This window comes from Peromyscus californicus, unplaced genomic scaffold, assembly GCF_007827085.1.
Source record: "Peromyscus californicus insignis strain IS unplaced genomic scaffold, ASM782708v3 Scaffold_3__1_contigs__length_106647218, whole genome shotgun sequence".
Lineage (NCBI taxonomy): Eukaryota > Metazoa > Chordata > Mammalia > Rodentia > Cricetidae > Peromyscus > Peromyscus californicus.
The window spans coordinates 101,985,923-102,008,238 of record NW_026294551.1 but is presented as its reverse complement, the minus strand read 5'-3'; the positions used below and the strand labels follow the sequence as shown (position 1 = coordinate 102,008,238).

Sequence of the window (22,316 nt, the reverse complement as noted above, 5' to 3'; positions counted from 1 at the left end):
TGGGCTCTAGGGAATCAAATTCAGGCCCTTACCTTTGCACAGCAAGTACTTTTGCCCACTGAGCCATCTCCCAGCCTGAGGCCGTGACAACTTGTACAGCACTGGAAAGGCGATGGAGCTACAAAGGAAAGTAGGACCTGGAAGGCTGACCCCCAGCCAGCCCAGAATCATCCTGCCATTTGCCTCTCAAGGGATGCATCGGGAAGTCTGCTGCCCCGAGTAACCTACATGTGTTCAAGGCTGGAGCCACAGCCTTCAAAGCTTAGAAGCTAGTCTCTGGCACCTGAGTATTAGTCTGGCATTGACAAGCTGGGCCAACTCCAGTTGTAGACGAAAGAGGCACTGGAGAGGTGGAGAGAGCCGAATAGGACTCGAGCCATGGTTTGACATGCATCAGGCTCTGCTTGAATAACAATAATCAAAACACTTCCCGATAAGAATTAAGGAAGCAGGTGGACAAGATGGTCCAGGGTAAAAGCGCAGGCTTGACAACATGAGTTTTAACCCTAGAGTCCCTGGTGGGAGGAGAGAGCTGATTCTGAAAAGTTGTCCTCAGACCTCCACTTGTGTGTGTTCCCAGTGATTAAAAAAAAAAAAGTGTCATAATCATCCAGAATAATTGTCATCCGAGAGGCTTCAGCCAGCAACCGATGGGATCAGATGCAGAGACTCACAGACAAACGTTAGTCCGAGTTCAGGAAATCCTTTGGAAGTGGGGGAGGAAGGATTGTAGGAGCCAGAGGGGACGAGGACACCACAAGAAAACCCACAGAGTCAACCAAACAGGACTCATAGGGGCTTGCAGAGATTCAACGGACAATGAGCGTGGGTCTGACCTAGGTCCTCTGCATGTATGTTATGGTTGTGTAGCTGGGTGTTCTTATGGGACTTCTAACAGTGGGAGCGGGCTGTCTCTGACTCTTTTGCCTGCTCTTGGGACCCTTTTCCTCCTACTGGGTTGCCTCCTTCAGCTTTGATATGAGGGTTTGTGTCTAGTCTTATTGTAACTTGTTATGCCATGTTCGGGTGATATCCCTGGGAGGCCTGCCCTTTTCTGAAGGGAAGACAGAGGAGGAGTGGATGGGGTTGGGGGCAGTGGAGGGGAGGTAGGGAGGAGGAGCTGGGAGGAGAGGAGGGAGAGGAAACTGCAGTCAGGATGTAATATATGAGAGAAGAATAAAATAATAATAATAAATAAAAAAGATTTCATCTATTTCACATGTACGGGTCTTTGCCTGCATGTATGTCTATACATCACATGCAGTTCCTGAAGAGGCCAGAAGAGGTCACTGAATTCCAGGAACAGGAGTTACAGGTAGTTGTGAGCAGCCATATGGGTGCTGAGAATCAAACCCAGGTCCTCTGAAGGAGCAGCCAGTGCTCTTGACCACTGAGTCATCTCTGCAGCCCTTCCCAGTGATCTCAATCGACTCAATCACAATATTTAACACAGCAAATACATTAAATTCCAGGAATTATTTCAGGGACTACTAAAATATTTTTTGCATGTGCATGTGTGTGTACATGTATGTGTGTACATGTATGTGCGTTCCCATGTGTGGGAAGGTATGAGTGCAAGGACTTGTGTGTGCAGAGGCCTGAGGTTGATGTCAAGTGTCTTCCTCAGTCTCTCTCCACTCCTGAGGCAGAGCCTCTCATTGAACTCAGAGCTAGCCATAAAGAACTGGCTAGCCGCTGGGCGGTGGTGGCGCACACCTTTAATCCCAGCACTCAGGAAGCAGAGGCAGGTGGATCTCTGTGAGTTCGAGGCCACCCTGGTCTACAGAGGGAGATCTAGGACAGGCTCCAAAGCTACACAGAGAAACCCTGTCTCAAAGAAAAAAATAAAAGAACTGGCTAGCCAGCTTGCCCAAGGGATCTTGTCTCTGCCTTTTGAGAGCTGGGATTAGAAGCAGGCAACCACACCCAACCTTTTCTGTGGATTTCTGGGATCTAAATTCCAGTACTCACACTTGCATGGCAAACATTTCTCCACTGAGACATCTTTCCAGATCTATTTAAAATGTCTTGGATGTGACCTTAGCCTGGAAGAATGTCCAGGGGTGAGTCTCTCTCTAGCTTTACCTGGGTAAAGAGGCAAAAGGCTGCTACAGCTGGCTGAAAATCACTAACCAGGTTCAGGGTAAAGGAGTGTGAGTCCCACAAATCTTATCTTCTGGAATAGTCTAGGAAGTCTTGAAGTGCCACATAATCATGTCCAATATGAAATGGCAGAGACATCTCCTGGGCACAGAATAAGCCCTCACCTGCAGTCAGAGGAGAGTGTTCTGGCACACAGCTGCTCCTCTGCACCGACCGGCCTCGCCTTGCAGAGCACAAAGCATGGAAGACTCGATCCTGTTTCTGGGTCTCATTGAACATCCCACTGTGAGCCAGACACGACTTTATGGGTGCCTCCAGCTCGCTCCCTGACTGCCTTCCTCAGGGTCATCAGGCCTCCCCTGCAGTTCTTCTGTGGTCTCTTTTACCACCCCTTTTACCTGCCATTTTAAAAAGATGTTTTGTGTGTGTGTGCGTGTGAGTGTGAGCAAGCACACATGCACATGCATGAGGTCAGTGCCGTGGAGGCCAGAAAAAAGCACTGGATCCCCTGTAGCTGGAGCTTCGGAGAGTTGTGAGCTGCCAGACATGGGTACTGGGACTAGAGCGCTGGTCTTCTGGAGGAGGAGCAAGTGTTTTAACCTCCAAGACATCTCTCTAGTCCTGCCTGCCATTTTTTTTAATCCATGTTTTATAACTAATCCGGAAGTGTCATGTGGACAGACCACAGGCTAGTGAGGAACATAATCTGTGATATTTTATTTAAAGAATTAGCTGTTTTTGTTTGTTTTTAGACAAAGTCTCACATATCCCAGGCTAGCCTCCCATCTCCATATGGCTGATGACCTTGAACCTCTAATCCTCCTGCTTTTACCTCCCAAGTGTGGGTATTCCAGGTGTGCTCCACCACACCTGGTCTATGACGTGCTGGGATCACACCCAGTGCCTTGTGCAGGCCAGGTGACCACTGTCACTCAAGCCACACCCCAGCCACTCAGAGCGCTGTTCTCATTGCTGTTGTCACGTAGCTGCTGCTGAGGTCTTTGCTCCAGCTCATGTATCTGCACTGTACCTGTGTGCTGTTTGGAACTGGGACACCACAGCAAGAATCTGAAAGCCACATCCTCTCAGTGTCACCCACTGCCATCAGTATGTCCTTGGTGGCCATTGCTGTCTGCTCCAGACGGGTCAGTGGTCCTTTTCGCAGTCAGCCCCAGCTCTAGTTCTCTGATTTCTCTGAAAAGCTGCTGCTGCAGGCTGAGTGCCTCCCACGGCTCAGGCTCTTCTGAGGCAGGCTGGCATCTGAAAGCATAGTGCTCAGGAACCAATGTCTGAGGAAACTCCAACATCTAGTTACCACTCGTTGCCAAGCAACTGGCATGAGCTGGATACCCATTAGTTTCATCACTATTTCTACTCTCCAGGAAGATGCTTTGCCCAGTGGCCTGTGAGCTCTGCCCTGTGAGCTCACGTGTACTGGTGGAATGACCCAAACTTTACTTTTAGGGAACTGTTGTCACCACTGGGCGGGAAGACAGAAATCAGTCTCACTTCACTTCAGAGGTGACCTTGTTTCCAAGAGGGCAAATGACGTTTGGAGTCAGATTAGGGGAAAGTCCTGGGTTCTTCGAGGGAGAAAACAGAGTGGTGTCCTAACACGTTTCAGAGGCTGGGGTGTAGCTCAGGTGTACAGTGCTTGCATAACATGCACAAGGTCCCAAGTGTGATCCCCAGCACCACATAGACCAGGTGTGCACATCTGTAATCTAGCACACAGGCGGTATAGGGAGGAGAATCAGAAATTTGGGGACATCACTGGTCATCATTGAGGCCAGCCTAGGATGTGTGAGACTTTGTCATTTTGGGGAATGCTGAAGTGTGTGAACAGTGCTGAGTTTTGAGCTGAACCACCCAGAGACAAATGCCCTCTGGTGATGCCAATGTGAATTTCATGACCTTGTTCTTGGGTCTGAGTCGGGGCACCTCCTGGGTTCTCCCCAGGCACCCCCTGGCCACCTTCTTCCACCTGTTCTTCCGCGTGAGCGCCATCGTCACCTACGTGTGCTGTGACTGGTTCAGCAGGAGCTTCGTGGGCTGCTTCGTCACTGTGCTTCTCCTTCTGTCCTTTGACTTCTGGTCTGTGAAGGTAAGGCTCCCTCTCCAGGGACATGTGGGCTTTGCTCCCAGACGGTGATAGGGGATCCAGGGCTGCTTTTGTTTAAACACCGAGGGGCCAGCAAGAGCGCTCAGCAGGTGAAGGGTACTTCTTGTCAAGCATGGACCGCAGTATGATTCTTGGGATCTACATGGTGCAAGGAGAGAACCACAACTTGTCCCTTGACCTCCACAAGTATGCTGTGGCACATGAGTGCCCTTCTCTTCCACACAAAATCAATGTTTAAAAATTTTACGGATTACTGGGCCCATGTCACTTATAATTAGAGAGCAAAAATGCTTCAGTAAGTGACTTCCAGGGTCAGTTGTCACAGGTTCACAAATGCATCATGGGGGTGACGACCCCATGTGGCTTTGGACTTTGTACAGTTTTCATGATACACACACACACACACACACACACACACACACACACACACACAATATGACCATCTGTTTTATTTTGAGGCAGGATCTTTGTTTTTTGAGACAGCATCTCACTATGTAACCCTGGCTAACTCCAGCTCACAGAGATCTGCCTGAGGACTGGGGTTCAAGGTGTGCACTGCCCACCATTACCTGGCCAGAATTCCACTTTTTAAAATGATAAGGGCCAGTATAGTGGCACACCTCTTTAATATCAGCACTCAGAGGATAGGAGGGAAGGGGGTAGGTGGGCAGAGGCAGGTGGATCTCTGTGAATTTGAGGCCAGCCTGGTATACCTAGTAAGTTCTGGGCCAACCAAGTGAGACCCTGTCTCAGAAAAAATACAACAAAACAAAAAAAGTAAGCTTGTTAAAGACAAGAAGCCTGGAAAGCTCACTTGAGGAACAGTTACAATTCAACATCCTTTTTCCCTTTTTCTTTTTTGTGTGAGCATGCACACATGTGCTGTAATGTACATGTGGTCAGAGGACAAGCTGCAGAGTCAGTTCTCATTCCACCATATGGGTCCTGGGGAATTGAACTCGGGTCAGCAGGCTTGGCAGAAGCCTCTTCACACACACACACACACACACACACACACACACACACACACACACACACACACCGTCATCTTACAGCCCACATCCTTCTCTTGATATCCTCTGCAGTTCACAACACACATTAGTCAGTGCATTGGCACACACCCAGTGCTCACCACTTAGGAAGCTGAGGCAGGAGGCTTGAGACAATTAGCCATTTTGTTCCTTGTGTGCTCACAGCACTTTTGCCCACTTTCCTCAGAATGTAACTGGAAGACTCATGGTGGGTCTTCGATGGTGGAACCAGATAGATGAAGACGGAAAAAGCCACTGGATATTTGAAGCCAGAAAGGTACTCTCTGAGACAAGACAAAACTATTAAGAACCTGGACAAGGCTGTGTGCAGCTTACACAGGTTCCCTGAGTACTGTGTGTGCCAGACCAGACCCTGCCCTACACAAATCCTCTGTGAAACCCACACAGCAACAGTGCACAGTAAACAAGCAAAAACAAGTCACTTGTGGTGATATTTTATTTGTGCACCTCAATAAAGCTCATCTGAGGATCAGAGGAAAAAGCCAGCCACTATAGTAAACATAGAGATCAGGCAGTGGTAGCACACGCCTTTAATCCTAGCATTCGGGAGGCAGAGATTCATCCGGATCTCTGTGAATTCAAGGCCACACTGGGAACAGAGCCAGGTGTGGTGGCACACACCTTTAATACCAGCACTAACTATAGAGGTCTGGAGGTCTGTACAGACAGACAGGAAGTGATAAAGCTGGGCAGAAAGAGGAAGTGATGTAGCTGGGCGGAGAGGGGAAGATGGCAGGGCACAGAAAGGATATAGGCGTGAGTATACAGGAAGTAACTCTCTCTGAAAGGCTGAGAGTTGGTGAGGTTGTCTGTGGCTTGTCCTATTCCTCTGGTCTCTCAGTTTCACCCCAATATCTGGCTCCAGGTTTTTTATTAGTAAGACCATTAAGCAATTCATCTTACAGTCACTGCTTGAAAAAGGACAGTGACTGTTCCCCAACAGGTCTCTCCGACCCACATGGCCACCACTGAGGCAGAGGCGCGCATCTTCTGGCTTGGCCTCATCGTCTGCCCAGTGATCTGGATCGTGTTCTTCTTCAGCACCTTGTTCTCCTTGAAGCTGAAGTGGCTGGTAAGATGCATCCTGATCCCCCTGCTGCTGTGACAAACAGGGGCTGGAAGTGGTCTGACCCGGTGGTCACTCGAACAGTTTGGTGGAGATGGCCACGTAGTGGATACATTCACCATTTGGAGGGTGTATTGGGGCTTCTGTCATTTTTGCAGTTATATAACCATCACAGCCAATCTTAGGGTTTTCAAAAGATTTTATTATAATTGTGTGTGTGTGTGTGTGTGTGTGTGTGTGTGTGTGTGTGTGTGTGTGTGTGCGCGCGCGCACACACGCGCGTGTGTGTATCTGCGTGTGGTGTGTGCGGCAAGTGCAGGTGCCCTCAGGACCCCGAAGAGGGCATGGGTTCCCCTGGAATTGCAACTACAAGCCTTTTTGTAAGCTGCTGACAGGAGTGTTGGGCACCAAACTCAGGTCCTCTGAGAACAGTAAGCTCTCCAGCCCATTTTAGAATTATTTTCATCACCCCCACCCAAAGAAAATCTATACTTTGTAGACCTTGCCCTCTATCCCGTTTTCCTGCCCCCTGGCACTCACCTTCCTAGACAGACTTGCCTGAGGGTGACATCAGTACAGTTGCGGCCAGCTTTCTGTCCCAGACGGTGTTCCAGATGGTGAGTGACCAAGTTCTTACCTCCCAGGTGCTCAAAGTGAAGGGCATCTGTTGGCAACTGCAATTCCTAACAGTCTTCCTACCAGCTGGCTAACCATGGTTTTTACTGTGTATATGTAAAATCTACCATATTGACTATTTCCAGTCTATAGTTCTTGCCTGTGAAATAATATATTTGTTCTTCTCTAAGAGGCTTCTTTCACTTGGCACATGTTCAGGTCCAACCAAACTATAGTGTGTATCAGTACACTGTTTCTTTGCATGGTTAGTATCCATAGTATGAGTATACCACATTCTGTTTCATTCATTCATTAGAGGATAGGGAATAATGCTGATATGAAATTGTTGTTTCTGAGGTACCGGGGAAGGAACCCAGGGCTGTGTGAATGCTAGGCAAGTACTCCACTGAGCTACATCCTCAGCCCCCAGGAAGGAGTTTTTATTAAAAAGTACAGTATCCATTAACAGACCACCTTTCTTGGGTGGGACTGACAGTACTCAGTTTTTATTTGGGAGGGCTGTCCATTCACTGGGGACACAGAACACAGGTCACAGTAGAAGCAGCACCATGATGGTAAATGGGTTCCACGGTTTGGCTTCCACACTGCCCCCCCCCCCGCGCCCCGCCCCAGCTCCATGGCTTTGGGCAGCTTCTGTCTCTCAGCTTGTCTCCTCAGCAGGCTTCCCTTTGCTTTGCCCAATACAGGCTCTTGTGATCGCTGGGATTTCCCTCCAAGCTGCCAACCTCTATGGCTACATCCTTTGTAAGATGGGGGGCGAGGGTGACATCAGTACAGTTGCGGCCAGCTTTCTGTCCCAGACGGTGTTCCAGATGGTGAGTGACCAAGTTCTTACCTCCCAGGTGCTCAAAGTGAAGGGCATCTGTTGGCAACTGCAATTCCTAACAGTCTTCCTACCAGCTGGCTAACCATGGTTTTTACTGTGTATATGTAAAATCTACCATATTGACTATTTCCAGTCTATAGTTCTAGCTCGCCATGATGGTATACATTTTTTTTAAAGGTTTATTTATTTAGTATACAGCATGTATGACTGCAGGTCAGAAGAGGGCACCAGATCTCATTATAGATGGTTGTGAGCCACCATGTGGTTGCTGGGAATTGAACTCAGGACCTCTGGAAGAGCAGTCAGTGCTCTTAACCTGAGCCATCTCTCCAGCCCCTGATGGTATACACTTTTAATCTTAGTACTCTGGAGCAGAGGCAGGTGGATCTCTGAGTTTGAGACCAGCCTGGTCTAAATGAGTTCCAGCCCAGCCAGGGCTACATAGTAAGATCCTGTCTCAATAGATAAATAAGCAAATAAATAAATAAAAAGCATAATAGGTAAATTAGTTCTAGGGACAGCACTGTGCAGATGCCATGGTCTAGCTCCAAAACCTTCTCACCTCCAACAGGAGCCCGGTCCTTTTCACACCAGCTCCCCAGTGTCCCTAGCTGCTGGCACCCACCATCCTGTCTGTAAGGGACTGACAGCTCCTATCAGCACAGTCGGAATCTGACAGTTTGTGACTACTGTTTTGTTTTGTTAAAGATTTATTTATTTTGTATATGAATGCTCTATCTGCATGTCCACCTTTATGTCAGAAGAGGACACCAGATCTCATTACAGATGGTTGTGAGCCACCATGTGGTTGCTGGGAATTGAACTCAGGAACTCTGGGGGAGCAGCCAGTGCTCTTAACCGCTGAGCTATCTCTCCAGTCCTACTGTTTAGTTTTAAGTGATATTTAAAACTATAGAATTGGAGGCTGGAGAGATGGCTCAGCGGCTTAGAGAACAAAGCTTTTGCAGAGGAGCCAGACTGGGTTCCCGGCACCCACATGGTGGCTCAGTCATCTGTAGCTCCAGTTCCAGTGGATCTGACACCCTCTTGTGATTTCCACAGGCACCAAGCACACACATTAATACATGCATACATTCACTCAGGCAAAACACTCACACCCATAAAATTAAATAAAACAAAACCCTACAGAATTGGCCAGGGAGATGGCTCAGTAGATAAAAGCACTGGATGTGTAAGCCTGACAAACTAAATTCAATCCCAAGAATCGACAAAAGCCAGATGTGGTGGCATACATCTATAATCATGACAGTTCTGGGGTAAGATGAAAGGTAGATATAGAAGTTCATGGGCAACTAGCCTGGAGTATACAGTGCAGAGATAGGGGAGAGACCCTGCCTCAAAAACAGGGTGGAAAGAGAAAACTAATTCCCCAAAAGTTGTCCTCTGATTCCCATAGGTACATCATGGAATGCACAAACCTGCACATACACACATACAAAAAAGAAAAAAAAGAAAAACCACCCCGCAGAATTAAGGAAAGAGTGACAAAGCCATCTGTTTTGTTTTGAAGGCAGGAAATAGTTTTTAAAATAATTTATTTTCATTTTATGTGCATTGGTGTTTCACCTGCATGCAGGTCTGTGTGAGGGTGTCAAAGTGAGCTGCCATGTGGGTCCTGGGAACTGAACCCAGGTCTTCTGGAAGAGCAGCCAGTGCTCCTAACTGCTGAGCCATTTCTCCAGCCCCAGGAATATTTCTGGAAGGGAAGGACGGAGGAGTTTTTGGTCTGACAGGTTCAGTGTGCAGTGGTCTCAATGCTGCTGCTTGTGGCAATGGCTCTGTCAGTCAGCCGCTCTTCACTGGGGCAGTCATGGCTCTTCTTGCCTTGCAGGCATCCCCAGGTGACATTCAGAAGCCCGGGCTTGAAGGACTGGACATCCACCAGCGTTAGGTGAGCAATGGATGCAGGCCTGAGGCCTGGGCACTCATGGGACATGCAGCCCCCAGGCAGCTGTGCCCGAGGTCTAGGGGACTCTCCTCAGTCCTCCAAGCTGACCTGGAGCAAGTCCAAGCTGGAGCCCTGAAGTTTAGGCCTGTCCAGAACCACTGACCTTCAGAAAGGTCACACCTTCCCCACAGAGACCCCAGCACATTCCAACAGTACGTGTGTAAAGGGAAAGGAGAGGACAGGGGAGGGGGTTGCCCACCTTCTCCTGCCACACCACAGTGGTGTGGAAATCTGGAATGACTTCCCTCAGCAGCTCTCAGTTCCTATGTCTCACTCAGTCTCAGGTCAGGAGAGTTACACCAGTCTCTCAGAAGCACCAGGAAAGAGTTTGCCTGGGACCCTGGGAATTACTGGATGTCCTGAGGGTACCCACCACCCTATGGGTGACTTCTGGGCTTTTCTGGGGGGAGGGGGTTGATGGCCCTTAGCCAAAGCATGATCCCAGAGCTGGAGACCCAGTGTGGGCTGGGGCCGCTGTCACTTCCATCCACCTGAGGGAGCCACAGGCCTCCCTCTGCCCCTCCCTAGGTTTATACTTGAGGCAGAAAGAGCTCCTGGGAGTCTTTGGACTCCAGAAAGCAGCCCCTAAGGGACGGGTTCAAGGAGACCGTTTTATTTTACGATGAATGGCACCTGTATGCAGAGTACCTATACCTTTGATCTGGAGGAAGCAGGCAGATAGGTGATTAAAGTCTTAAGGAAGTGACTTCAAATCCTGTCAGCATCTGCTGGCCACGGCCCCACCTGTCCCCCGCTGACCACCTGTGCCTGCAGGTCCTGTCCCCTGATGAGGTTCGCATTATGTGACTGACGAGAACCACAAAACTCTCGGATTCCTAGAAAATAAGTGAGGGGTGAGCTCTCGCCTGTCCGCTCTGCAGGACCAGGCCCACAGCTGCCATGGCTCGCTCTGGCCATCCACAGCCAGGATTTCAATCAGTGTTACTGGCCTTTACAGCTTGTATCTCCCACGCCATCAACTTCACCCTCCCTGTTTCTCAAACTAAGAACTAGCTCACAACATGGACACATGGGGAGAAGTCTCCCGAGGAGCCATGCTGATCATGCGGGTGGCCAGCACCCTTCTGTCTCTGCACACTTCACCCCTCTAGGTACTTCCTGCCAGTAGCTGTCTCAAACACTTACTTTGAATTATACTTCGGTAGGCTGCTGTGGCTGGTGAATCTGGGGCTTCAACAAAGAACGACTGCCCTTTGTCACAGCTCTTACCTTAAAAAGACAGAACACGAGACCCTGTGAACGCCCCACTCTTGGTGCTTGCTGTGGCATGGCTACCTGGGGCTCCCCACTCAAGGAGAGCAAAGCTGGGGAACACAACCGAGGCCTCAGCTGCATCCCCGCCCCAGCAACCCTCACTTCTCTTTGCTGTTGCCGCAAGCCAGCTGGGCGGTACATGGCAAATGCAGATTCCAGGTCCAAAGAAGTGTGTCTGCTGTTCTGGGCGGGCCCAGGAATCTGCATTAGATCCACTAACCAGCAGCCCAGGAAAATGAGAATACAGGGAAGGGAATCAACAGAGACAGTGTGTGTGGCAAGACCTAAGGACTAAGAAAGGAAATGCAGGCAGGGTGAACGGAGCATCTCCTCAGAAATGCACATGTCAATGTAGAACACATACAGCCTCTCGTGCTTAGAACAGGCCTCACGGTGCACACACCCTGCCCTCTGCTCTCTCCCGTATCAGTTCATTTTTATGGTCATCCACACTGGGATGGATCTGTCACATACACACACACACACACACACGGACCATATGTGACCCAGGGAGACATAGCTCATTGGTTGTGAATCTCCCTTGTGCCCAGGTCCCCATGCTGCTGCCTGGCATACACCAGGCCCTGCCAGGAAAGGCCAGCTCCCACACTTGGGCGCACAGCCACCTGCAGCTGAGCCCAATCTGGTCAGGCTCTTCCCTCTCAGACCCAGGCACCCGGCACTCACAGGCGAGTCCTGTCACAGGCACTCAGCACTCACACAAGCTCAACTCTTATCTTGGGGAACTGAAATCTGGGGGAAGCTGAGCCCTTGCCTGTCTCCTCTTCCCTCCGCAAGCTGATGTCCTGGGTGAGCCTGGGATGGAGATAGGTGTGTACTCCTTCTCCAGTTTTGAAGCCGCTCAGAGTGCAAATGTCAGGATCCTATGATACCCAGCATGGTCCCCTATAGCATATCAGTGCCCACCCAAGTGGCACGGAGTGGGCTGTCTCAGCGCTTGCTGGTGACGAAGGGGTCCTGCAGTCCTAGGGGTATGTGGCTGGGGTTTCATGGAGGTGGATCTGAGGTACTGCCCCAGGCCTCACTGGCTGCAGCCTCTAAGGAACTCTGTGGGTCCCGCTCTGACCCACCACTGCTGTTCCGAGCCCGCGAGCTCCTATGACAGCTGTACAAGCAGCATAAACCCTCAGACTCACCGATGAGTGGATCCAGCGGCACTCTGCCCAGGAGAGGGATCTTCAGGTCCTGGCACAGGGCCTCTGCACCCCCAGTTGTGGGAGGGAAAATCTGAGACTCTTTCTGTGAAGCAGAAAGAGGAGGAAGTTTTTCTCTGCTTCTGTATCTTAGGACACACTAGTTTCCAGATGTTTTAAAGCAGTGGCTGATTTTTGGATGTGAAACTCCAAAGCATCTTCACTCAGGCAGAGGAGGGCTTGATGGAGACCCTGCCTTCCTGACACAGCAGGGAGAGCAGTCTAGAGAAGCACCCTGCTGTTTCCTCACTAAGACAAGGGTGTGTAGCGGCCCCACCCCTGGGACCCTCACCTTGCACTTGGGGCAAATGAAGCCGCTCATGTTCTCCACCACTCCAATAATGGGCAGCTTCACCTTGTGGCAGAAGCTTATCTCTTTCCGGACATCCTGGAGGGCCACCTCCTGGCAAAGTTCACAGAGCAGTTATCCCACAGCCACAGGGCACTGGAAGACACGTGTGGTCCAGGGGATGGCCGTGACACTGGGCACACCATCAAGTGCTGGGGAACGTGACCATGGCCTGGTGCTCACTCACCTGAGGGGTGGTGAGGATCACTGCCCCATCAATGTGCGCCGCAGCCAGATACTGGACGACAGAGAGGTGTTCATCGGATGTGCCGGGTGGGGTGTCTACAATGAGGTAGTCGACATCTCCCCAGTCTACATCATGGAGGAACTGCTTGATCATGCCTGGAAGGGAGCAAGGCTGAGTGTGTGCCCTCCTTCTGTACACATGTCCAGAAGGATCTTCCAGTCTACAGGAGCATTCCTACACTCCATAGCAGGGGCCCTCAACAAGTGATACTGTTGCCCCCAGGGAGCAGGAGGTGAGGCCTGCAGATATGTTGGGTGGTCATGAGGTCAGGAGTACTACTATCATTATGTTATGTATGGTACGGACATGTTGCCCCAACAGACTCATGTGACCGAAGTCAGTAATGAGAGAAGGTGGCTGCCCCAGGCCATGCTTTCTGTATGCCCTTGTTTCCCCCACACTGACCCAGCAAGGGGGTTTCACTTCACACTTCCTTCCTTGACACAAACCAGCCACGTGACACCACACTACAAATAACTTTAGGATTCTGAAAGCCTTAAGAACAGAAGAGCTCGTAGCAGGTACTAAAATGTCTACACTGAAAACTGGCATTTCTCATACCAGGTCAAGCACTAGAATGCAGGACCTGGGCTCTGTCCCTAGTACCAAAGCAATAGCATTAAATACCACTGAAGTCATGCATGCAGTCTCCCTGACAGTCTAGTCTGGATGTAGGCAGAACAAGGAATTTGAGCCAGAGGAGCAAAGTGACAAACCATTTTTCTTTGGTCCCCTCCAGATGACAGCATCATCAGGGCTGCTGAGCAGGAAACCCACAGACATCACCCCCAGGTTGTCCTCCACATACTGCAGAGGGAATGGGGAGAAACACGTTTGCTTGTGGGAACAGGGGCACAACACACCTACACAAACCACATGTGGGTACTTCCCCGGGGATCTGGTAAAGAAAAAAACTTCAAGATGAAGGTATCATGTGCCTCACACCTACGCTTGCCTTTGCAGCCTTAGGTGGCCATGGTGAGATCTACAAGAGGCCATGTCTGGCCTGTGCCTCAACGACAGGTTAACGAAGCTAAAACAAACACCATCTCCTCAGGTGTCCTAACTGGATGAGCAGAGACCTCACAGTCTGGTCTTGGAGGTGAGGTTTGACTGGGACACACTGGTCATTCAGTTTCACAACACCACTTCGTAGCCATGGAACCAGAGAGCACAGGTCCATCGGCCCCATACAGACAAGGTCTGCTGGTCCTCGATCTTACCTGCATGCTTGGAAAACAGCCTCAGTAAACATTCAAGTTAAGCAATATTTTTGCCAACTCCACCTCCATCAGATACACCTATCTCACACCCTGCCCCCCAGGAAGGCTAACTCACCACTGGAGACCAGCCGGAGCCACTCTGGTGAACCTGTGGGGACATGGCAGTCATTCTTATCACTGTGCACTCTGGTCACATCATCACTGACAAAGTGTCCAAAGAGGATGGTTTCACACAGTGCGATTCACCATCCTGTACTGCATCACTCAATAAAAAAGGTTTTTAAATTATATTTATTTAGTGCGTGCATGCATGTGTATGTATATGTGTCTTGACTGCACACGGAGGTCAGAGGACAACCTTCAGGACTCTCCGTCCACTGTGTGGATCCCAAGAACAGATTTCAGTCCTCAGCACCTTCATTTGCTAGCTGCTGAGTTCTTAATGGAGGTTTGAGAAATGAAGACCTTATTTGACACAAACCCTCTATCCCTGTCTGTTTTTGTCAAAGAACCAAAATCATTCAAGTTCAGGCACAACTTTGAGGTGTTTAAAAAGAATGAGAGGCTGGCCAGCTGCTGCTTCTTCAGGCACATGGAAGGCAGCCAGGTCACGATGCACAGGAGCAGAAGGGATCTACTACCTGTGACCTTTAGTGCCACAGTTGATTCAAGGCTACCCAAAAGGGGTGCAGAGATGGCTCCACAGTTAAAAGCACTGGCTATGCTTTCAAAGGACCTGGGTTCAATTTCCAGCATCTGAATGTGGTAGCTCACATCTGTCTGTAATTCTAGTTTCTGGCAATCTGACAGCCTCTTTGTCTCTTTGGACAATGTGAGCATGTGGTGCACAGACATACATGCAGAAAAAACACCCCCACATACACAAAATGAAATGAAATACAATTTTAAAAGTTGCCCTTAGGCCAGGCATGGTGGCACACACCTTTAATCCCAGCACTCAGGGGACAGTGGCAAGTGGATCTCTGTGAGTTCCAGGCCAGCCAGGGCTACCCAGTGAAAGTCTAAAAAAAAAGAAAGAAAGAAAAACACTTGCCCCAGTTAAGTGGCCTGAGCCCTGACTCCATGATACTATCCACAGAGGGCAAGGGCCCAAAGTCACCAGGAAGTCCCATGGGGCTACTTCAGGACCTGGACCTCGAGGGCTGGGCTCTGTTCTGTTTATTATGAAACTTGAACTTAAGCAACTTCCACCTACACATCAGACGGTGCTTCTCCTCTTTCTAGACAGGTCCTGACACCCCTTGGCCCCCTAACCAAGTGATCCTCCCAACTCACCCTCACACGTGACTGGACTACAGCTTGTAGCACCATGCCTGGCCATAAATCATGCTTGTACTATAAGCAGCTCACACCTAGGTTGGGTTGTGTATTGTGCAAGGGCTCACTGACCAGGGAAGAATCCTGTTTTACTTCAACATGGGTGACCCTGCACACACTCACATCCTCAGAGCGCACCCAAGGCCTCAGCAGTACGACCAAGAGCAGCCTGGGTGACCTTCCGATTTACTGAGGCTGAAGGCTCCTGCTCTTGCCTGCAGCTAGTGTTCTCCACTAGGTCTCCGTACCGGGTAGCCTGTCCCTCCACTCTGCCCTCCCATTTTCTGCCTTGCTTGACACTCTGTGCCTTGAGGAGAACGTGGAGCTTCTGAGCCCCTGCCCTGCTTCTGCACACCGCCAGGGGTCCCTCCTGCCCTGTCATTCTCCAGTCTCACAAGCAGGGTCTCAGCTCCCTAGAGGAGACCACAACACTGAGGGTCCCTAGCTTCCATGCAGACCCACACACTCTCGAGCCGCGAGTTAGCGCTCAGAGCTGAATTTCCACCTCTCACGTCTGCATCCTGCTGGCTGTCTCCCTCCCCTCCCCACGAAGGCACCAATGCTTCTCACAGACGTGGACGCACTTTATGCCTAATCCCAAACCCCCAAATCCACAGCCGCTGAGGAAGAACAGGGGCATGTGCATGTGCTCGCCCACAGAGAAGCAGTCAAGTACTCTGACGGCCATCACCTGCTCTCCTTCCAAGCCCATGATCTTGGGAATCGACGGCCCACAGATATCGATGTCCAGAAGGGCGACCTGGGAATGAGAAGAGGAAGGTCACTGACTGCTAGACCCTCGAGATGTGCACATCGGGACAGGACACAACCACGGACACATCAAAACAGACAACTGAGCTTCCACTTTCTCAGGGGAAAGGTGTAACATGGCCCTTCCAGGCCACTGATACAGTACAACTCCTAGGGCGCGTCATCCATACAGGCCCCAGTGTGGAACAAGGTGATCTTACAGCAGGCCATCAAGCCACTCAGAGATTTAGGTCACTCAGTCAAGGAGTGTCCTGTGATTTCTGTATCACAGAAGACGACGCTGAGATTCAGAGGTCTGGAGACTTGTTCAGTGCGTAAGGAACAGAGACAGGACAAAGTCAAAGTTCCCAATGCCAGTGCTCTTCCCATGACACTTTCAGGCCTACAGAGGAGGGGAGGAGGTCTGAATAGAAATTCCGGCTGACTTCTAGGCAAGCACCATTTTCCTGTGACCAAGTTGATAACAAACTTCCCAAAGAGCCTTAAAGTAAGAAAGGACATCCTGGAGAGAGGGCTCAGACACTGAGAGACCACGCTGCTCTTCAACAGAGCACAATTCAAAGCACCCATGTCCAGCAACTCAAGACCATCAGAACTCCAGTTTCAGGGGATCTGGTGCCCCCTTCTGGCCTCCACAGACACGGCACTCATGCACACTCCCCACAAACACATCCTTTTAATTGTATTTTATGTGTACATAAAATTATATTTTATGTATCTGTGCACCACATGCATGCCTGGCCCATGTAGGCCATAAGAGGGCATCAGATCCCCTGGAACTGGAGTTATAGACAGTTGTGAGTTGCCATATGGGTGCTGGGAATTGAACCTGGCCCTCTAAAAAGGCAGTCAGTTACCAATACCCACGTTGGGCAGCTCAAAATTGCCTGTAACTCCAGCTCCAGGGTATCTAACACCCTTTTCTGGCCTCTCTAGACACTTGGCCACACATGGCAGTTACACAGATACACATACATGCAAATAAGAATAATCTTTAAAAATATGAAAGGAATCTGGGAAGTTCTTGTTGGGGACTTAGGCAGTCTCAGAAGAAACTGTACCTAAGTCTGTCCCCACCCTTCCTGACAACTGGCCCGTGGCAGCACGCGCTGGCCTTGTGAAGGGCAGCCATTCATCTTGAGAACTGGTGGTCTGGAAACTGGAGTGCAGCACCCCTGGGGAACTTTGGAACTTGCCCCATGCTCTCTTCTCTCCTCCTTCTCCATCCTACTTCCTCTACATGCTGGCTGACTGTGGTACCGGTGTGTACCGGGACACAGAGAACTTCATCACTGAGATCCCTGTTTGCCTCCTGCGTCCTCTGCCGGCCTGGCCCCAGAGTGCAGCACAGGGACATCTGCCACCTGAGGATGGGACCTGGGTCCCTGACATGAGAAATCAGAGAACCTCTGCAGCTCTAGAGGTCTCCAGCCACCTGTCTCATCAGCTCATTCTGAGGAAAGATTTTCCCCACAAGCCAGAGAAGGAACTGAGCCAAGTGATACCAGGATGCAATACCCACATTGACAGTCACCTCACTGTCCAGGAAGGCAGTGAGAGCTGTGCTCAGGATCTCCCTGGGCTGCTCCCTGTGGCAGATGACACCTGAGTCACCATCACTGATTTCTTCCCTCCTCAGCCTAGGTCAGGCTAGTGAGTGCCTGCTGAAAACCAGGCCTGTTTGTCCATCCGCAGGACCTCCCAGCTGGCTGATGGTGAGGAGTCCCTCTCACAGTAAGTGGGGAGTGGACGTGCTGTGGCTATCAACTCTGCCCCCTTAAAATGTGAACTTTCTTCCCTAACAGGGTCCTGGTTCTAACTCTGGGCCTTCCAAGCCACTTCACATGAAGGCTTCTCCCTCAGTCTTGCCTATCAGAGCTGCTGGCCTTTGAAATGAGTTTGAGGGTTTAAGGCTCCTCCAGCTGTGGAGTCTACAAACCCAGGGAAGGGTCTTAGGTGCTTCCTCACACGCCCTGAACTGACAGTACCGATGCTGCTCACCTTTCATCCATGGTGCCCAAGATCATCCATGGTACTGTGCAGGAGTTGGACATGTGCAATGGAAGCTGGCAAGCGATCCTCCTAGGCCCTTGGCCTGGACTACAAAGGCTCCTTCATTTACATACACCTTCCTTCCTCTGCCTGATGTCAGGACTCAACTCCACTTCTGCTGTCTTTACCCTAGGTCTTTTCCTAACAAGATGACAAACAGCAGCTTGGAGCAGTCGAGTGCCAGGCTTCTACTGGTCACAGAAGGCAGCCTGAGGGCTGGAGAGACTGCGCTCTGGACGCTCATCAAGCTCCATCCAGTGTGACCACGTCTACACTGTGCACGGCAGATGGCCCTGCAGTCATTGCCAGGATGCCGCCCAGAGAATGCAGGCTTCCCTACAGCCTGCTTCCAGTTTTGAGACAGGGGCTCACTCTGTAGCACAGGCTGGCCTGGAACTTGTGGCAGTCCTCTCAAGTGCCAAGACTACAGGTGTGAGTCAGCACACCCAGCTCACTGTCTTTTTTTTTTTTTAAAATAACTCTAACTGCATAAAGAAATACAGCTTGTCAGGTCCTGTCTCCACACTGAACTGCATACTGGAAGGTCTTGACAGGTGTGTAGCAAGACACTTGTATGGAGGACAGGCACATGAACTTAGCTCCCCATGCCTGGCTGGGGCAGAGGCTGTTGTAGACACAGCTGTGTAGACGCAGCTGTCTAAGAATATTCCCAACAGCTCTAGAGCCAAAACTTATTCTGGCCAATACAGGTCAATTTTTGTTGTTAGAATTTTTTTTTTGTGGGAGGCAGGGACTGATTCTCAAACATATGCTCCACCACTGTGCTGCAGTCCCAGCCCCTTATGGAAAATGCAATGTGATCAAAAAGACTGCACTGTACTAGGCAATATAAATTTGACCCTTTGGTGGCAAGAGACTATCCCCTAACAGAACATTTAACCTGCTCTGACCTGTGGGTTAGGTAGGTTGCTCTAAAAGCATTAATCATCCTCTGAATTTCAGTTAGCAAAGTGCAGCCGTGATGAGGACGGTTGTCGGGGACCTTTCGAGGACACTGTGCGGGAGGAGCAGTACTTGCACTTTAACTGCTCCCTCTCACCCAGGCCTCTGAGCCCCATCTCACAGATGAGAAAATGGAGGCAGAGAGTCTGGCAACCAGCCCGGGCATCAGCAGTGATGTGAGTAGAGCTGGGATATGAAGTTGCGCTGCCCTTGGCTAGCACCACCCTTTATTAAAGCTGGCACTCCTGCAGAGTGCTGGGGATCTGAGTTAGTTTTGTCTGTTTTGAGACAGGGTCTCTGTAGACATGGCTGGCCTTGAATTCAAACATCCTCCTGCCCCCAGGCTCCAAAATACTGGGATTTACAAGCATGTGTCACATGGCCTGGTGAGGTGATTCCAATTTCATGTCTGTACACTTGAGATGAATGACCCAGCACAGAAAATATTTCCTGCTTTATGGACAAAAACAAGAATAATGTATAGGTGCTTGTGTGACTTGGGAAGTAACCATTTAAATATGTAAATACCAATCTTCACTCACAGGAGATGGACTTCAAGAAAACAGAAAGAGCTTTATGAGGGGCAGGTAGAAGAGGCCCCAGTGAAACGTGACAACCAGCTGCCCTCTTGGTTAGAGAACCCAGTGGCCAGGCAGCTCCTCATTCTCTCTGCAGGGTCAAGACAGTCAGAGAGGTTGGTGCCCTGGAGACTAAGAATCACTCCCTAAAGCCATCAGGGGCTCTGACACAAGAGCACCTCCCAGCATAGCCCAGAGTCGCACCTGCGTGTCTCCATCTTCTGCCAGGCCGTGGGCGAGGTGGGCACTGAACGTGCTTTTCCCGACGCCACCTTTCCCAGACAGCACCAAGATTCTGTGTTTCACCGTCTTCATTTTCTCCTTGATTTCCTCCACGGCTGCAAAGAAGCAGTTGAGGCGATGACCTCCCTGCCTTGGCTCGGAGTGTCCTTCCCAGAGGGCTGGAAGGGTCACTCTCTAAGCTGTTTCTAACACTCCTTGTGTGATATCACTTCAGCAAAATAATAATAAATGCTAGGAAGAAAATGTGGCTACCACCACCCCTGAGAGTGTCTTGTTTGATTTATGCATTGCCTCATCTACTAGAACATGGGCTCCCAGGAGGGTAAGGTGTTCAAATTCCTGATCAGAACCTTGCAGATAGCAAAGCTTTACAACCCAGGGGACATCTGTCAACATCTGCAGAAATTCTTTGGCTGTCACAAGGAGGGACCACTAGTGGCGTGTAGGATGATGCTAGGTGTTTTAAGCACAGGCAGCCCTAATAACCAGGAATGATCAGCTTCAAACATCACTAGTGCTGAGGATAAGAAATCCTGACAGACAGGCTCACAGCTGAGTACCCATCCCAATAACTAACATCTCATCCTCTTGAAATCTTTAAAAACGACACGGTGGGGTAACTTTTCCATGATGAAGGCAATCAGAAACTTTGCTCAAGGCCACAGTTTGCAGGTAACCCAACAATCAGTACCAGAGCCTTCCTTCTCCCAGCTTCCTGTTTTCCAAGCCCCGTCTGGGCGGGACCTCAGCCCTCCTCACCTGGAGCTGCTCCTGAAGGGTTTAGCCTGTGCTCCTGCTTCTCTCCCCCACTCTGGTCTTCCTCACAGCTCTCTCTCCACTGCAGTAAGGAACACTCATTTCTGCCAAGTGATGGGCTCACTCCATAAAAGGGTTCTTCTCCCTACCAGAGCCAGAGCCCCAGTGATCTGTGACAGACCTCCGCATCTGTCCTCTGTGCTTGGCCTCGTGTATAGTGAGGCCAGTGGCTGTCACTCAGGCCCTCGTCCTGTCCTACATCACTTTTACCTATTCTAGCCTTCTTTAAAGTCCTATTCAGTTATTGATTTATTTATTTATTTATTTATTTTTTGGAGACAGGGTCTCATCTAAGCCCAGGCTGGCCTCTAATTCGCTATATAATCAAGGATGACTTTGAACTCATGATTCTTTTCTAAACGTGAAAACGTCTTAAGTGCTGAGATTACAAGCATGTGCCAACACACTCGGCCCCAATGTTCATTCATTTATACAGGGTCTCATCATGTAGCCCGGGCTGGATTCTAACTTGTGGTCATCCTCCTGCTTCTACCTCTCACCCCCAGAGTGCCGGGGGAACAGGCCTGAACCACCAAGCTGACTTTGATGCCCATTTTGGTTTCCTGGCTGTCATAGGTCAGACTCAGCCTCCACTTCCACCACTTTCCTCCGCTGTTTGACCTTTAAAGCCGCCCCTCGCTCCTCAAGCTCCGCCTACTACGCCAACCGCCCCCCCCCCCCCAAACACAGACAAGTCGGCCTGCTAGCCGCTGTCATTTATCCTTCAAGTCCCGCCCCTTCCACTTCCTGGTCCGCCGGCCACTTCCTCACCCGGGTCCGGTGCAGCGCCGGCGCCCGACGCGCACAGCCTCTGGTTGGGGCATCCCTGGCACGAGGCTCCTCGGCCCGCCTGGGCGCTGTCGGCCCCGGGGCAGCCTGCGCGGAGACAAGGGCACAGTCAGAGCGTTTCGGTCCCAGCGGCCCGCCACCCACGCGGCCCGCGCCAGCTCACCGTGGGGCGCCTCCTCCATGCTGCCACTCTTGCCGGGGCTGCGCTAGCCGGAACTCCGGGGGCGGGTTTCCGCCTCGCGGGTCCAATCTGACCCTCCGGCCGTGTGAACGGTCTCGCCAGACTAGGACTGCGCACGCGCAAAACCCTGTGCGCCGTGGGTGGGGCTCCGATTTCGGTTCCCTCCAAAACTGAGCTGAGACAGTCGTAAAAATTGTACGGCGTCTGAGCAAGTGAGGTGGCTTTACGATTAAAGACGCTTGTTGAGCAAGTCTGACGGCCTGCGTTCGATTCCCAGAACTCACATGGTGGAAAGAGGACGGACGCTGAAAGCGGTCCTCTGACACATACACATATGCACAGTAATACGATCTTTTTAATGACTTCTGTCAATGTTATTCTCCATGACCTCAGTGTTGATGCAATTACTACTAGTAAAAGTACAGTGTGTAAATCTTTTTTTCTTTTAAAGGGTGGTGGAGGAGAGTTGACCCCCAGGTTAAGAGCACTGGCTGCTCTTCCAG

The 22,316-nt window shown here is 50.5% G+C and overlaps 2 protein-coding genes across 6 annotated transcripts in view; one reads left to right on the top strand and one right to left on the bottom strand.

The window, feature by feature from the left end:
* Positions 1–14,372, top strand: part of Tvp23a (trans-golgi network vesicle protein 23 homolog A) — a 46,490-nt gene extending 32,118 nt beyond the window's left edge. For all 3 annotated transcript variants that reach the window (XM_052759456.1, XM_052759455.1, XM_052759457.1), the window contains 6 exons: positions 4,063–4,207; positions 5,444–5,533; positions 6,221–6,349; positions 7,666–7,794; positions 9,658–9,717; positions 13,823–14,372. In XM_052759456.1, coding sequence (XP_052615416.1) covers positions 4,063–4,207; positions 5,444–5,533; positions 6,221–6,349; positions 7,666–7,794; positions 9,658–9,717 — 553 coding nt within the window. In that variant the 3' untranslated portion in view covers positions 13,823–14,372. The remainder of the gene's footprint in view (positions 1–4,062; positions 4,208–5,443; positions 5,534–6,220; positions 6,350–7,665; positions 7,795–9,657; positions 9,718–13,822) is intronic.
* Nubp1 (NUBP iron-sulfur cluster assembly factor 1, cytosolic) lies at positions 9,345–21,942 on the bottom strand. Of its 3 annotated transcripts, XR_008222614.1 has the most exons (12): positions 21,796–21,940; positions 21,615–21,719; positions 19,989–20,122; positions 16,112–16,180; positions 14,198–14,230; positions 13,576–13,666; positions 12,800–12,954; positions 12,556–12,666; positions 12,207–12,309; positions 10,921–11,004; positions 10,429–10,610; positions 9,345–9,522 (listed from the first exon to the last, which is right to left on the bottom strand). XR_008222614.1 is itself a non-coding variant. In XM_052759453.1 (11 exons), exons 1-11 carry the CDS (start codon positions 21,812–21,814, stop codon positions 10,483–10,485), a joined length of 1,032 nt encoding a protein of 343 aa, XP_052615413.1. In that variant the 5' UTR covers positions 21,815–21,941; the 3' UTR covers positions 9,345–10,482. The 3 variants fall into 3 exon arrangements, 2 of the variants coding, with proteins under 2 accessions (XP_052615413.1, XP_052615414.1); XM_052759453.1 differs by having other exon boundaries at positions 9,345–10,610; positions 21,796–21,941; XM_052759454.1 differs by lacking the exon at positions 14,198–14,230 and having other exon boundaries at positions 9,345–10,610; positions 21,796–21,942.
* Positions 21,943–22,316: the final 374 nt, after the last annotated feature.